The sequence below is a fragment of the Plodia interpunctella genome, chromosome 5, assembly GCF_027563975.2.
Source record: "Plodia interpunctella isolate USDA-ARS_2022_Savannah chromosome 5, ilPloInte3.2, whole genome shotgun sequence".
NCBI classification, from domain to species: Eukaryota; Metazoa; Arthropoda; class Insecta; order Lepidoptera; family Pyralidae; genus Plodia; species Plodia interpunctella.
The window spans coordinates 10,427,659-10,444,260 of record NC_071298.1 but is presented as its reverse complement, the minus strand read 5'-3'; the positions used below and the strand labels follow the sequence as shown (position 1 = coordinate 10,444,260).

Below are 16,602 nucleotides of genomic sequence, written 5' to 3'. Positions count from 1 at the left end.
GTCTTATCACCTTAAAATAGAAGTTACAAATAATATAATGCAATAAACTTTTGTAATAACACTGCAACGTGTATTTGATAGTAGTGATGAATTTGTAGTGTGGGAAATTTTTGGGTAGCTTGATATACTGCCATTATTTATTTACGACAACTATTGAAAACAATTTCACGATGATTAGACTAATATTTTCTTATTGTATAGAACTGAAAAACTAACACGCCTTGTAGTACATGAATATTTTTGTGGAGCTTTGAGGAAGAGTTGGGAACAGTTAACAAAACACCTAAATAACATCAATCATTATAATTGTGTTTAATTACAAAAGCTGATCATCTATAACGTCTGTCCCTGGAGCGCGAGCGGCGGCGGTCCTTGGACCTCGAGCGGTCGCGGTGGCGCTCCCTGCGGTCCCGCTGCCTGTCGCGGTCCCGCCTGTCCCGCTCGCGGTCTCGGTCCCGGTCCCTGTCCCGGTCGCGATCTCTTTCCCGGACATCTCTGTCGCGATCGTCCCGCTTCGATTTGTCTTTTGAATATCTGAAAGAAGTATTTCATTTAGCTATAATTTCAACTCAAGTTATTTGCGTCACGTCAGTCTACAGGAGATCCTTATTCCAGAATTCTAAATAACACACAATCGATTTGTCTTAATGAAATCTTAACCGTTGTTGAGAGAGTGGTGAACTCTCTCAACATAGACAATTCATTTATTTTTGTTAAATGTAAAAAAGTAAAAACTATTAACCTGTCTCCCCTGTCGCCTCTGTCATCACCATAGTCCCTTCGGTCCCGGTCATCATGCTCCCTTCTGCCGTCGGCGTCCATCCTGCCAGGGTTGTAGTTCTGACTGGCGCCCCCTCTCCCGGCCTGGTAGTTGGTTGCCGCTGGCTTCGATGCTGCAGACTGCCTGTTGTGTTCTGCTAACCTAAGTAATGACATTTGTTACTACCTATGTGCCAATTTTATGTAAAGACTGAGTTACTCCAAGTAAATGCTCATTCTATCCCCACTCTCCAACCAATGGCAGGCCCGGGCTAGTCACAAGCTATGGTCATTGGTTGGACAGCCAGAGTCCAGAAGGGGATAGAATGAGCATCTGCACACTTGGTTAGCCTTTACTAAGAAATCTCTTCTCATAACCACAGCTAAGCCTAGTTTCTATAGCTCGAAGAAATATAGTACCTACTCATGTCAACAGCTGCTGTAATGTCACATCCACAATGTCAATCCTAAACTTTATGTTTTAGTAAAATTTTAGGATAATTGATGACTTCCTAAATTACCTTTATGAAAAAAAAATGTTTAATAAGTCACCACCTATTGAACATTTTTTTTTCACAAAGGTAATTTAGGAAATCATGGATAAATATAAATAACTGAAAATAATATACCAAAAAGAATACCTTGAGCTGATAAGCTTTCGGCTCCAAAAGGATCAAAATGTAAGCTGTATTGAATAAAAAGTTAGCAAGTGAAACGTTACATAAAATGTTGTGTTGAAAAGAAGCTTTGCAGAGACTGTTTATTTGTAAAGGCACTTTTAAATTTAATTCTTTGCACTTGTAGAAGAAAATTGTTTATCTTTTTAAACTGTTGGCTAAATCAAAATACAATCATTTATTCAGAAATTAGGCCTTCACAGCTATTGTGTAAAACTAAATCCATATGTTGACAACATACATATTAAAGCCTACACAGCACATAAGTATAAATAATCATGCAACACATAGCTCTAACAGAGACAAAACACCCTTAAAAAAGAATCATATTACAATACCTACTTCTGTTCAATCTGCTTTTGAATAGGCACCGGGATCCTAGGGAATAGTGTACTGAACCAGTCCAGCTTGATCAACATCTGTCGCACCAGCGCCCCGATGGTTGTGGAGCCCCCGCCACCGGCGCGAGGGTCTACTTCCTCCTCATCGTCCAGGTAGTCTGCGTACCAGTCGAACAGGTCGGCTGGTGGTTGTGTGTAGCGTATATACATGAAACCTACATTGCAATAAAAAAATTGATTAGGCTTTTTGTCAGTTATCTTGGGCAATAATGTTTGAAAAGGAGTAAAAAAAATAGATCACTCATAAGTATTGTATGATCAACAAATTTATAGTATAAAATTTTTTTCACACTATATCTTGAAACTTGAAACAAAAAGTCGAAAATCACAGTATAAGCTTATTCTGATTTTAAATTTAACGGATTAAAACTGCACATATACAAATTCATGCATCATACCTACCCAGTGCCCTTATGTATGGAGAGTCTGTGTGCTGCAGCAGGCCATTGACTTGCTTCCGAGTGAGCCGCAATGTATACAGTTTATATAACAAGCAGAATGCAGTTGACACTATGCCGCCGGCACCCACACCTCGAACCTATAACAAATGTCACAGTTTCTTTATTTTGTTGGCACAGTAACTTTGTAAAGGAGAATTTGTCTAATGATGCAGAAGATGTAATTCCACAAGCTCTATATGCTCATAAATTTCATGGCATTTGAACCTAACACAACCCACTCAAGATTTTGGATATAGTATTAGTAATTGAGTACTTTATACAGCCCTTACATTAAGCTGCTTTTTAGTTATATGAAAATAGTAATTACAATTTTACAAGGATAATCTGAGATATTGTTTTAGTACAGCTGTGAAGTTAATTCTATTAAGTGTCTTGTAAAGTAACTAGCGTAGTGTTCATCAACACATGTTTAAAAATAAAATTGTTTAGATGGCAAAATTAACAAACTAGATTCTGATAAACGTGTGTAATTACGGAAATAGAGAATTTCGATAAACATACTCACGCCGCCACACATGCCCGTCTGGCCCGCCGTCTTGCGACTGCCGCGCTCCCAGGGCTCCAAGTGCTTAACCTGATAGTAGATCTCGTCAACCACTTCATGATACGTCTTCAGCTTGAATAGGTGCACTGTGGGCGAAGCACAATCACATTAACAATAAACTCTCAGCACAACAAGCGGCCACAAACAAAAATAACCCATAAAACAAAACAAAGGTGATAAGACTTCCAAACTCCTGTGCGTTGGTATGTTTGCTTACCTACCTTTGAAGTAGCTCGAACCTTGAATATTGGCTAATATTAAAGGGTTCAGATTCATAGTCTGTTCATTACCCCATATTGGTAAAACATTGTGCTGTTTACTGGTCTTCCCAGACTTTTGCTGATTGAACTCTGAAAAATTATAAATTTAAGTAACACGATTCGAAAACACTTTGTGGGTCGAGGATTGCAACGATACATACCTTCTGAATCAGTCATAATTAATATGAAATACTTATCACACAAAAGAAAGAAGGTACTCAAAACAGTTATTTATGTGATAGATCCTTTTTATTATTCAAATTAAATTCAGAAACACCAAGCGATGACAACAAAATCTAACAATGGCGACCCGGAAATACGTCACCACAAAAGAAAAAGTGAAATTGTTTTTTTTGGTGTTACCATAACAAAATATACGTTTGGATTATTAAATTAAAAATTAATTCACTCTAATATAAGAATAATGTGTATTAGTAAAACTTTGATATTTCATTCGGTTTGCAATGCTGTTAATTTAATAACATTTGATCTAATACATTTGAATGTATGTACTTAAAAATACATAATGGCAACTTCAATCGGAAATATCAAACATTTTTAGTGCGGCTAAGGAAACATTAAATGCGAATCCAATACCTACAAAATCTTTTGTCTGCAGATTACTAAATTGAATGATTTATTATCATGGATTTAGTAAGTATTTTGTTGTATAATGTAGTACTTAGGTACTGTTTTAAAAATTAATTTTAAATAAACTATTTCTATTCAGTATGCCTGGGTAGGAATCCTGGGATTGACGTGTGTCAAAAATGAAAATTTAAACACAAATTGTTAAAAAGTATTTTACTTAAATTAAAATTATAAATATTATTTTTTCTTTTATTGATAATATAACTCCAGGTTCATGCCGTCGTGTATTTCATCTGTAATTTTTTTTAAGGAAATTCATTGTAGTAATAGTTAAGCTATAATGATGAGCTCACATATGTGTGTGCCTATTCATGATGTCATAGTCTTTTTGAATGTTTGACAAAACTCATTAAACGTTACCACCTTGGTGGTGCAGTGGGAAAGTACTTACCTCTGAACCGAGAGGACTTGGGTTCAATCCCCGGTTCCGGGGGGTTCGGTCATGATGGAAAAAGCATTTTCTGATTAGTCAGAGTCTTGGATCTTTATATGTATTTGTTATAAAATAAAGTATTGTTGAGTTAGTATCCCATAACACAAGAGTCAAACTTACTTTGGGGCTAGCTCAATCTGTGTGATTTGTCCCTAATTCATTTATATATATTTAATTATCAAAATCAAATAAACAGTTTCTTTATTTAACTATCTACTAATCTAGTATCGTAGTATCCCAGTATATATTTCACTAGGTACATATTTTAAACACTATATTACTGCACTCATGTTTCGCACCAGCACCTACGTGCTGGTGCGAAACATGTGAAGTGAGTGCAGGCGTTAGTAGTAAAGGCTCCAACTGAAAATCAGTGTATTGCTCCTAGAGTAATAACATCACAGAGTTATGGCCTGTTTAGATTACTGCAGCACACACACCCATAATCACTTTTTGTACTTACTTACTTGTATGTTTTTTTTTTTTTTATCTTAATTTTCTTTTTTGGTTATTATGTGTGTGTCTCTAGTTTTCTGAATAAACTTATTTCTATTATATTCTATTCTAATTAAAGCCATCTTTATCAATTTGCTATTAAAACTAAAGGGTACATATGCTACAGAGGTTTCATGAGAGGTTAGTAGATTCTGATACACATTATTTTGGTTGATTTAGAAATAGGCTGATCACATTTATATATTAATAAAATATTTTGAAAGGATACAGTCAGACAGTTTGATGTGGTCCTTAAATACTGTGTACCACTTCTTCAACACTATTTTGTCGTGCCGTGTCCCAGTCTGTGCAGCTATTAGCTTCTTCAAGTCTCCAACTGTATCGTCTGGATTACATTTTACTCTCACTTTCTTGCCAAGACGATCATTGCATGTTACTTCTAGCATTTTCTGAAAACAGGTTATGGTTCTATGAATATATTTATACATATACAAACAATATAGAACTAGAAAAAAAAAAACATGAAATAAGAGTCTTCTTACAAGATGAGTTCAAAGATTTCTTCTATATTCCTGAATATAATATTCCTAATATTTTTTTGAAACAATAGCCTTATCTATGATACTAACACAATGGACAAGAAGGAAGAAGGATAACAATATGCGCGACTGACACTGACACTGGTGACAGTTATGATTTGACAGCTACGTACAATACATATAATGACTTTTGCTAAACATAGCATAGATAAAAAATATTGTACATTCAAACTTGCTCCGAAAAATTAAAGCATAGATTTGCGAACATTGTGTTATACGTAGTAGGTACGCAACAGAGGCACTTAAGCAGGCAGTTCAAGTACTGCCTCAAGTTCGTTTACACCCGGCTAATGATGTGATCCGATCCGTCGAAAGTGAACGGTAAACAAAGTAGAAATAAAACGTGCCTGTCTCATTGACAGCTGGCAGTTTAGCAGTTAACATAACTATTCAAAACATCCTGTTTATTAACAACTTTTTTATTTTTAAATAACAATCATGATTGAAATTATATTTTATTAAAATTAAAATTGTATAAATTACATTATATGTAAATTAAATTGTTACTTTTCTGCAATTTTGGGTTATATTATGATTTCAATAATGATAGAAAAGGAAGTGAATCCAACTATCCCACACGTCATTTGACAAGTAAGTTCTGACGTGCCGAACCCAACTTTCCGAGTTGAATCGCGACAGTGAAATTAGAGAATTTCTTTTTGTTGCCTGTGGTTTAGTGTATTAATTTTAGAAATGCAAATTCCCAATGAATATGTTTCTACGGCGGAGGATTTTGCGGACCAGGTAAAAAAATAATAATATTTATACTCATAAGAAATAAGTTTAGGGGTTTCGACATGTACTTTGATATGTCACGTCACCGAATATAATTTTCTTGTTGGCGCTTATTGTTAAATGTCTGTAAGAACGATACATGCATTAATAAAAATAGTTTGAAGGCATCCCCGTATCTCTGCCAAGCTTCAATATGTTATCATTTTGATTAACTAGTGGGTTTTATCAGTTTGTAATTCAGAACACTCAAAAAATATATTCAGGAATTAAAATTATTACACCTTTTAACCTACTTATCAATTCATAGATAAATCTTATATTCAGTCATTAATTATTATAAATTGTATGGTAATCAGTAATTGTTAAGTTGCATCTGTTTTAGCCACTCATCATTAGGGATACTTAATTCAACATTATGATATTCATCATCAAACTTGAAAATATTTTCAATATTCTCAGGTAACTAATTGAACTAGCTGTTATTTGTGTAAATGTACAGAAGCAACATGTTACTTCTTGTAAAGACTTGCCAAATTTCAGCCTTCATTTAGAACAAGATCTAACCATGGCCAAACTTATTGATATATAAAGATGAAACAAAATTAAACATGCTACAGATAAATTTATTTTAATAGGTCTGTAACAGGACAATTTAATAAAACCAATCAGTAATGTCATGAAGCCATAACAATTGAAGAAATCTACCATATGTTTTTATTATCATGTTTAAAGATATAAGACATTAATCAATCATTGGGAAACAATCCATTATTAAATAACTGTATAATATTGTCTTGGAACCCAAATCGTTCCGGTAAACAATTTCTTATGATGCGACTCAGTCAGATTTGTGTACTGTGTATAACAAGAAGGAAGACTTGATACATGTCTTGGTGGAATGTGGTCGATATTCTGCCCTATATGATAGATTTTTAGCCACAGTGCCCATGTGTATTGGATTGCTGAACATAGTGTTGAGCAGTCCATTATCAAAGGTGGCCAAATCCATTTATATCTTGTGGACAAGCATTATGAAAGCTAGATAAGTTTATATTAGAGATCCCCCATGAGGCTGACATAGTCACACAAAGTGGACTCAAACTTTGTCAAAAATTTAGAAGAAAAAAAAAAAGAAATTGGTTTTATTCATGTTTTTTTTCTTTTAGTTGTTTCAATCATTGATATAGGTACCTAACAGAAAGTTACACTATTCTTTTGTAATTTGAAAATGTGATTTATAAACATACTAGCTTTTACCCACAACTTAATATAAACTTAAACACTATCTTATTCTGAATATAAGTGCACTATGTTCTTTTCTGTACTCCTAACAATATTCATTCAAAATATCACAAATGTTGAGTTATGTATAAGTCAGAATAACAAGCAGACTTTCATTTATAACTTGTGTAATACTAAGGAAGGACTATATATTTTTTAAATTCTTTTTTATAATCTATAAAATAATAAGTAAGTTGAAATGTATAAGAAAAAAATAAACAATTAATTTTTTAATAATCTGACTGAACAAAGTAAACAAACCCACACCATATAATATCTACAGTTTTAAGCTGTGGCCACACATAACTTCACTTTCTAGAACTACTTTCACTTTAACTTTGGTGTGTTTGCAACTTTATTATGTCTGTGTGAAACTGAGTATCCTATTCATTGGTAAACTCCCAATTTATTTAAAACTAGAATTTGCGCGCCGCTCTGCCTGGCGGCAATCAGCCTGTGTCACTTACCAGCTCTCAAACTGTCTTCACATCAAAGATCATTTTAATCCAATTCTCAATTTTGTTACATATTGTCTGTTTGTAGCATCCTTTCTTTTAAACTACACAACAAATTTTGATCCAGTTTTCATTAATTAGATATTTTTTTCCCAAAGGTCTATACACACATAGCCAGGCTAGATGTTGTTGTTCTTTGCTAACAGGTCTTTTCTGTTCTCCATCTGGTCAGATCTCTATATCTACAAAAAATCATCTAGTAGATTTTGAGTTTATGGCATTCATACTTACAGACAGACAACTTCTTTTTATAACTATCATATTGAAAAAAAGTTTTTGTTCCACATGCATGATCGAATACTATCCTAACATTGATGGACTTGTATATTTTCTATTAGTCTTATCAATATCTTAACTGTTATCAGAAATTACACAATTGATGATTCTTTCTTATCATTGGTTTTCCTTTTACATAATTTTACATGACAGATATAGTGTGAAAGAGCTACTTTTTCGTAGTAACCAGTTTCATATTACCAGTCAGTTAAGCAACATGTAAAGTGTTTCTAGCCATGTGGTGACTGACTGATCAAAAATCAATTTTATTACTGAAATTAATTTCTTGAGGCCTTTGTCCAGCAGTGGGACTTCACACAGGCTAATAAAAAAAATAAAGCAATTTTGCCTTTTAAAATTTTCATTCTTTAATTTTCTTTCATTATAATTTAGGAGAGACCAATGAAATAAAAATGAAAAACGTATATATGTATTAATAGCTCACTTATCTTAAAAGGTCAATGAATTAAAAATAAGTTTGACATTGTTGCATATACAAATAAACAAGTCAATCCCCAGCTTATATATCGGTAATGCACATTTAAAACATGTGTAATCTCTCAATTAGTCATAATATCAGTGTGAAGACCTAATGACCCTATGGTCAGGGCGTGCAGTCATAAACAAATAAATTATGTACAGGGGTATTACACTGAAGAAAATAATATAGCCGCTATCATTGTTATGGGCAAGATTAAAAAGTTTTACTGCTTATGATTTAGTGATCAGTGTAGCAGTTAAGTTGTGTATTTAGCTAACATCAGTTGGCACATAATAGAGAGGGATGGGGCTGTATTATAATAAGGTACAATATTTGTTTTAAAAAAATTGGGCAAATGCGAAATAAACATGGGTTTGAAAAGAAATATTTGGATGAATTGAGCATAATTTTTGTTTTTATCATGATAATTTCCTCATCATCATCTGCAGCCCTCCGTGACCCACTGCTGGGCATAGGCCTCCTTCCGTCACCGCCAACCATCTCTGTCCTGGGCCATCCCCATCCAGTTGTTGCCAGCAATTCGTTTACATCATCAACCCATCTAGCTGCCGGATGTCATTTTAATTTAATATTTGTTAAAACCTGCACCCTGGTTGATTATTAGGGTCGCTATAAAAATAAATTTTAATAAATAAATTTTGTTGAAGGTTTCTTATATTGTGTCCATATTGGGATAAATTCGCTTCCTCCACAATCAACAAAATATCAAGCTAGGAATTAATCTGTATTTCGATTTACAGCAGGCATTGTGGGAACTCACTGAAGTGTCAATAATAAAATTTACACAATTTGGATTTTAGATACAATAGTGTGCCACTAGTCAGATGCCTTTAAGCGACCTAAATAACTCGATAAGACAGACAGCAGCATATAATTGGGAAGCAAGTTTGCCGCCAAACTTTTACTTCCCTGGCAACATGTCAAATTCATTGTGCACTGATCAACAGACAACTACATCACAACCGACCTTAGACGAGACTATTTCCGCAGTAATTATATTGGGATGTCGACTATATTATGACACGTGGATAGTACTCGTGTGGCGAAATCTATAATTTGATTTTCTCCCTTAGTCGCCTCATACGACTGTTTGGCGGCTGAAATAGATGAGAGTGAGGAAGCAGACTTCCTTTGTATCAAGGTCTACCACCAGTTTTGGTCTAGCAACACAACGTCGAGGAATATTTTGGCAATATTTTTATTTATTGTTCCAGGTGATACGTAAAGGCAAACATGTGCTGCCGACAGTGGCGCGGCTCTGCCTCATATCCACATTCCTGGAGGATGGTCTGCGGATGTGGTTCCAGTGGTCTGAACAGAGGGATTACATGAACATGTCATGGTCTTGCGGTACCTTCCTCGCTACTATGTTTGTTGTGAGTATATATATATATATATATATATTTTCATAATATACCTATTTTTTCAAAATAGTTCTTTAGTATCTGAATAATGGACTTTCACTTTCACATAGACTCGTAGAATGGTAAAATATAGATAGCATAGATATAATGGTTTAGTTTTATTATGCTATGGAGGATAAGACAGTAATGTATAAGGAAGGGAGTTTATGAGATAGAAGTAAGCAATGGATTAAATACGAACAATGCAAACATCTCATTAGCCTCTGAATTGTTATGGCATCAAATGACTTTAGTTTCGACAATTGCACTTGAAAACCGCATCGGACCAATGACAATGAGTTCCGTTTGCCCAATATAAAAAATGGGATCAATGGAATGTTATCTCTTACTCTACTCTTTTTCCTTTGAAATTTCCACTCTGTATCTCAACATTCAAATTGATAAGTTAAGAAAATATTCTTAATTTTATATGAAATCTCTATTGCAGTGTATGTAAGTGGATTAACGCGAATTTATATGCACTGGCACGTTTGATATGCACGTTGACTTTTATTGCTAGTATATAACATATATAACGATTTACATTGGTCGAGGTATAGTAGTGAGTAGGCCAATTTAATGTAGATATTCTAAATGTGATGTACTTACATACAATATTCACTTTAGGACCTTGACCTTTTCCCCAAACACTATAAAACCTTGACTCCAAATAAATATTCTGAATAATAACGAATAATAACAAAATAAAAATAAAATACAGACACAACCGATGTAAAACTGACTAGTTTTATGAAAATTATTGGGGGAAAAAATATTATTTTGTCACGTATACCGGAATAACTTAACATGCCTGTAGTCTATACTTCCATACTAATATTAAAAAGAGAAAGTTTTTTTTTGTTTTTGATGAATAACCTCTAAAATTTTGATTATATTTGGCACAGAGACAGACCTTCAGGAGTAACATAGGTTACTTTTTTATTATTTTTTTAACCGAGCGAAACCGGAACGGACCTCCAGTTAAATATAATTCTGACACTCGCCACTTTACTCGACCAATGTAAATCATGCTGCACCCACCGTCACAAATTGTGAACACACTTGAAAATTGCAGTCACCAAAAAATAACAAACTCGCGATGTCTCATTGAAAAAAATAAATAAAGAGCTTGATTTTTCTTTGATTAAATATTTTAATTTAAAATCCAAGCAGGAATTAGTGAACAGTTAGGCTTGAGGCTTCATAACTCGGGAATAAAATTACCATTCTCTCATCTGGGTGTTTCCCTGTTTCTTCTTTTTCTTCTCCACTTCGCACGATCTTTGGTATTCTTAGTTGTCAGACCTTTGGCACGCATATCGTTCTTGACGACATCAACCTAGCACTTTTTGGATTGGAACCTCCTGCCTGTATCAGAAGCGGGATGGCCAACCATTTATTTTTTAAGTAAATTGGTAGGAATAAAATTATTCTTAGTACTTGATAAATGACTGGGAAAAAATACTTATTCCATATGAGGCATGATAATGTATGTGTAAAAAAATCATTGGAATAATTTGTAAGCTTATTTAGTTTGTTTTAATAACAAACTGTCATAATTTTGTTATGTATCTTATTTTGTTATGAATCCTAGATTCATAACAGTTCAGCACAGCATAATAGTCCCTGGAAGCGGCGCTATAGTCGCTGACAATAACGTAGTCAATATGTTAATGATAGTTCCACAAATTGCCGCTCTCTATGAATAGTGATCCCTAATTTCTCATAGGACTTGAACGAGCAATCTTGAAGCATTTGAATCTATTAAATTGTAGTGATACTCTTATACCTTGTATCGCTCATAATATCGATAGAGGTACATTGTAACCTTATTTATTGTAATTTTCCCGTTTAAAGGCCGTATAGAATATAATAGAGGTCATTTTTTGTTGGATGTAGTGTCGTGTATGATTTTTTACATTATATAGGTATGATATAGGTTGTAAATATATGGTTGACTAAATACTATTACAGAATATAATCTAATTTGTAATTGTATTCACATTTATTTTTATTTCATGTGAGTATATTATATATTGTGAAGAAATAAAAGTAATACCTACTTGTACTAGTCACGCAAAAATTCCCACGCTTTAATGAGTCAATTTACTAGCCATTTTATGATTGGGACAGCGATATATAATATTTTGTAAGTAGATCAATAATTTCTGGCGAAATTTTCGAACAGACTTTAATTTCTGAGATTTTGATTTTGGACAAATTATTGCAACTGGTAATAGTTAAGACAACGCGTTGGTAATTTGGATTTGTTTCAAATAGAACTTAACGAAGTGTTCGAAGGCGCAATTACTAATCAGTCATAATCAGTCAATATAACATGTTTTTATTATGTTAGCACAGAAAAGGTGTCATTGGCCATTTTGTATGGGTGATCGAAAATGTATTGGCTTTAGCTAAACCATGTTTCGGAAGACAGGTTTAGGTCCAATCTAGCCGCACACTAGCGCCACTATCATCTTCTACTTAACTAATTTAATTTAATAAATAAATAATTTCTTATTTCAGATAATAAACTTAGTGGGCCAGTTGGGCGGGTGTGTCATGGTGCTGGGCAGGCTGAAGGTGGACATAGCCTGCGGAGTCCTGTTCTTTATCGTAGTTTTACAAGTGAGTTAACATCTTCCACTCGGAGCTGTGACGCTCCAAAGCCCAGGGTTAGCATAAAATAGTTGCCATAAAATTATGATTTTGTTTTCCGTTCTGAAAGGGCTGGCGGAACCGCTTTCCCCACTAAATATAGTAACGCTATATAAATCTAGTCTAATCTTGATTTTATATGCTATTTTTATAAATCGGCCTTTAGTCATACGATATATAGTAAATGATTGCTACAATCGCAAATAAAACAAAAACGATGCAGTACATAAATACAAAAATAAATATGATGCAGACAGCTTTATGAGACTTTAAATTCTGGGCTATCTACACAGGTTATCTATCTGTAAATGCACGCAGAAATTCGATAAATGTGCATAAAAATTGCTCTTTCTTATTAATGAGGCCAATTACCCTCTGATATCAGTGCAACTGTAAAAACAATAATAATAACAAAACATATTGAAGAAATATAATTTATATATTGAGAGACTTCATCCTCGTCATCCATACTAATATTATAAAGAGAAAATATTTGTATTTTTTTGTTGTAATTAATAAACTCAAAAATTTGGTTTTGGTTTGGCACTGAGACAGGCGGAACCTTCAGGCTTGCCAGCATAGGCTACTTTTTTGTACTTTTACCCGAGCGAAGCCGAGACGGGACGCTAGTTATAAATAAACTAAAAACAACAAATTCTCTTCCAGACATTCGCATACAGCATACTCTGGGACATCCAATTCCTGTTGCGCAATCTAGCGCTCATCGGAGCCCTACTGCTGGTCCTGGCCGAAGCCCGGGGCGAGCAGGGGCGGAGTCTCTTCGCGGGTGTGCCCAGTTTGGGCGAGAACAAACCCAAGACGTACCTACAGCTGGCCGGCAGGATACTGTTGGCGTTCATGTTTATAACACTGTTGAGATTCGAAATGTCATTCTTACAGGTCTGTATTTTTCGTAGACAGAGAAACCTATATTAGACTCGATTTGAATGATGATATTCAGAGAATCACAAATTAGTATTTAGATGGTGTTTACACTAATTTGGATTAATTTATATAAAGTGGATCAGTAAGATGGATCAGTACCTAAAATATATTCTGATCTTGACGCGAATATTCATTTATTCAAATGAAGCACTCGGAAATTATCGCGCCCAACCTCCGTAAAACGAAGCGACATGTAATTTTCAATGAATAATATCGTATCCCATAGACATTTTGATGAGTAACTTCGTAACGTCATTGGCAAATATAACAATAGAGTTCAAAGAAGACCGAAGTATAGTGTTGACAAATCGACAAGCCATTATAGAGTGGCTATCGATAGTTTGGCAGTATCGTTTGTTCGATACTTGTTTATTTTTTGATAATATCATTACTCCGATTGCTAAAGTCTAAAATGCTTCACTTCACTATTTATTTATTTAACTTTATTACAAAAATATGAATTTTCTAGCAGTCAACTAATAGGTTGGGGGTTCACTATATGTGGCCGTCCAAATCAAAACGGACCTTATGACGGCTGGCACTCTTTAATGCCGTTGTTACAATACAAAACAACGGCAATAATGGCGTAAGTGCCGGGCGCCATAAGGTCCCTTTTGATTTGGACGGCCACATATAATTATATCTTTATTGCAGATCGTGCAAGACCTGCTGGGCAGCATTTTGATGGTGCTGGTGACGGTGGGGTACCGCACGAAGCTGTCGGCGCTGATGCTGGTGCTGGTGCTGTCGGTGCTCAACCTCTACCACAACGCGTGGTGGGCCGTGCCCTCCTACAAGCCGCTGAGGGACTTCCTCAAGTACGACTTCTTCCAGGTGGGTTTGCCGTTAGGAAAACTTTAAGCTGTTAGTCTCTCTCTCTCATCTTTGACCCCCCAAAGACCAGAGCGTGCGTAAAAAAATTGCCATTAAGTTTGGAAGGTTTGGCTATGATTTTACAACCGACCGCCCGCCCGCCTGACGCCAACCCTGGTATAATAAGTCGTGGAAAATCTTCCGGAAAATTATCTTAGCTGCTAGGTGTCACAGTCAAGTAAAATAAAAATCAAAGTAAAAAAAAATGTAAGAACGTGAAAAAACTTAGAGTATCGAACATATGTACTTTCAAACTTTCGCATTTATAACATTAGTACAACATGATTTCTTTTAAGCATACCACACCATCTTGTTGCAGACATTATCAGTGATCGGTGGCCTGCTAATGATAGTGTCGCTGGGCCCGGGCGGCGTCAGCATGGACGAGCAGAAGAAGAAGTGGTAACGTGACGGACACTGACAGTGTGTGACGTGTGTGACAGTGCGGGACGGACAGAATTGCAATCACCGGTGTTGTGCAGTGCGAGTGTTTCCATATTGCACGGATGTACTGATTGGTGAAAACTGTTGAGAAAAGTGGAATAAAATTGGGTGAAATAGTGCAAAATTACAACCGTAACAACATGCACATGAAATACTGCCAGATTTTTTCAGTATGCTCAATTTTTTAAACTTTTAATAACATATCCCTTTCTAATACTTTCGCCATTAAAGTAAGGGACCGCGCTACGAAAGTCCCTCAGCGCGCTATAGTCGCTGACAACAACAACGTGGCCAATCTGTTATTGATTGTTTCACGGAAATTTTTCGTAGCGCGGACTCTAGCTAAGGTCTGGCTGTATTGTCTTTTTTTCACAAATTTATCTAAAATTGTAGCAAAATCAATATGTAAGCGCAGTTTTGGTCAATTTTATCATAACATGGGAAGTGCTTTGAGAAGGCTAGTCGGACAAAAATGGGATATTACGAAGTACTTCCCGACTCCACTCTCTATCAAACTTTACTCCTGTATATTATACAGCTGATGTAACTGTTAATAGCGACTGTTGTGTAGGCATAGATTATATTTTGTTAATATAGATTATATGGTTGGGTTATGATATTAATTAAATCAACTCACACTGTGGTCGCTTTTAGCAATATCAACAATATTTGTACACTATTTTTTGTATAATATATTCTAAAATCTTTACTGATCTTTTTGTCTTTGATTCCATTTAATACTAAAAGTATATGAGCGTCATAGATTACTTCTTTATATGTTAAATATTCATTGGTTAGTATTACATGTTCACTTGAAAAAATAACCTGAAGAAAAAACTTTTTTACGTTTTACAAGCACAAGGCACACACAAGAAAACTTTTGGCAAACAAATTTTGTTAAGTTGAAACGGTTATTCATGTTATAGCTAAAGCTACTGAAATAACTAGAAATACATATAGCACAAGTGACGGAAATTGATACGCACAATGTATAAAGTAACTTTAAAATAATTAAAAAGCCATTATAACCAGTCAATTACTTCCAAGAACCTCGTGTGATACAAAAAAAGTAATTGTTAATTCTGACGCTGCCGGCCGTCACAAACTTGTTATATAGTTGTGATCAACTCGTGAACGCGAGCCGTGTTGACGTACGTCACATAGAAAGTGATATTTTCTTAGCGGAGTGTTATATAATTGCATGTAAGTGTATTTGGAGTCTTAGTGATGTCATAGTACACTATACCACCGCTCCCACCCGGCATAATGACGTACATTGAAATGTGAACTTTATAGCGTCCTCTGTAGACATACTTTACATTGACATAAGATGAGCGGACTGCTCGCTTTCAGCTTTCGTCTTGTCAAAGTATGTCTACAGATGACGGTTTAAAGCTCACTTTTCAATGAATGTCATCTTCTCAGGTGGGAGCGGTGCGGAAGGTGCTATGCAGTAGCCCACTGATTGTTGATATAATCGCGGTGTCGTCGGCATAATGATAGATTTTGGAAATGACTATATAACAAAAATCTGTCATTTTTTGAATCTGGGATTTTTTAAATTGACAATCTCTACATCATCTGGCTTTTTGAATTTCTTGTTTTTTAATCTAATTCTTGTCTCAATTTCCAGAATCTGATATTTGTTGACGATATTCTCCTCGCAAGCGCGTTTTTATGAAGGACCTTTTTGAGAAGTGTTAAAATTATTGTGCTAATTTCTAGATAT

General features: G+C 34.9%; 3 protein-coding genes across 4 annotated transcripts; 1 reads left to right on the top strand and 2 right to left on the bottom strand.

Annotated features, from left to right (window-relative positions):
* Window positions 1-288: 288 nt before the first annotated feature.
* On the bottom strand, window positions 289-3,431 carry LOC128669679 (uncharacterized protein). Its single transcript, XM_053744665.2, has 7 exons — window positions 3,264-3,431; window positions 3,064-3,192; window positions 2,804-2,928; window positions 2,240-2,375; window positions 1,779-1,992; window positions 743-922; window positions 289-534 (listed from the first exon to the last, which is right to left on the bottom strand). The coding sequence occupies exons 1-7, from the start codon at window positions 3,277-3,279 to the stop codon at window positions 330-332; spliced, it is 1,005 nt and encodes a 334-aa protein (XP_053600640.1). The 5' UTR covers window positions 3,280-3,431; the 3' UTR covers window positions 289-329.
* Window positions 3,432-3,891: 460 nt separating this feature from the next.
* Window positions 3,892-5,340, bottom strand: ubl (ubiquitin like). The gene is made up of 3 exons (XM_053744666.1): window positions 5,185-5,340; window positions 4,911-5,091; window positions 3,892-3,986 (listed from the first exon to the last, which is right to left on the bottom strand). Exons 2-3 carry the CDS (start codon window positions 5,086-5,088, stop codon window positions 3,943-3,945), a joined length of 222 nt encoding a protein of 73 aa, XP_053600641.1. The 5' UTR covers window positions 5,089-5,091; window positions 5,185-5,340; the 3' UTR covers window positions 3,892-3,942.
* A 486-nt stretch (window positions 5,341-5,826) lies between these two features.
* Window positions 5,827-15,588, top strand: Surf4 (Surfeit 4). 2 transcript variants are annotated; one of them, XM_053744845.1, is made up of 6 exons: window positions 5,827-5,985; window positions 9,765-9,926; window positions 12,480-12,581; window positions 13,278-13,511; window positions 14,211-14,390; window positions 14,749-15,588. In XM_053744845.1, exons 1-6 carry the CDS (start codon window positions 5,935-5,937, stop codon window positions 14,833-14,835), a joined length of 816 nt encoding a protein of 271 aa, XP_053600820.1. In that variant the 5' UTR covers window positions 5,827-5,934; the 3' UTR covers window positions 14,836-15,588. The 2 variants fall into 2 exon arrangements, with proteins under 2 accessions (XP_053600820.1, XP_053600821.1); XM_053744846.1 differs by lacking the exon at window positions 5,827-5,985 and adding an exon at window positions 8,698-8,853.
* The last annotated feature ends 1,014 nt before the right edge of the window (window positions 15,589-16,602 follow it).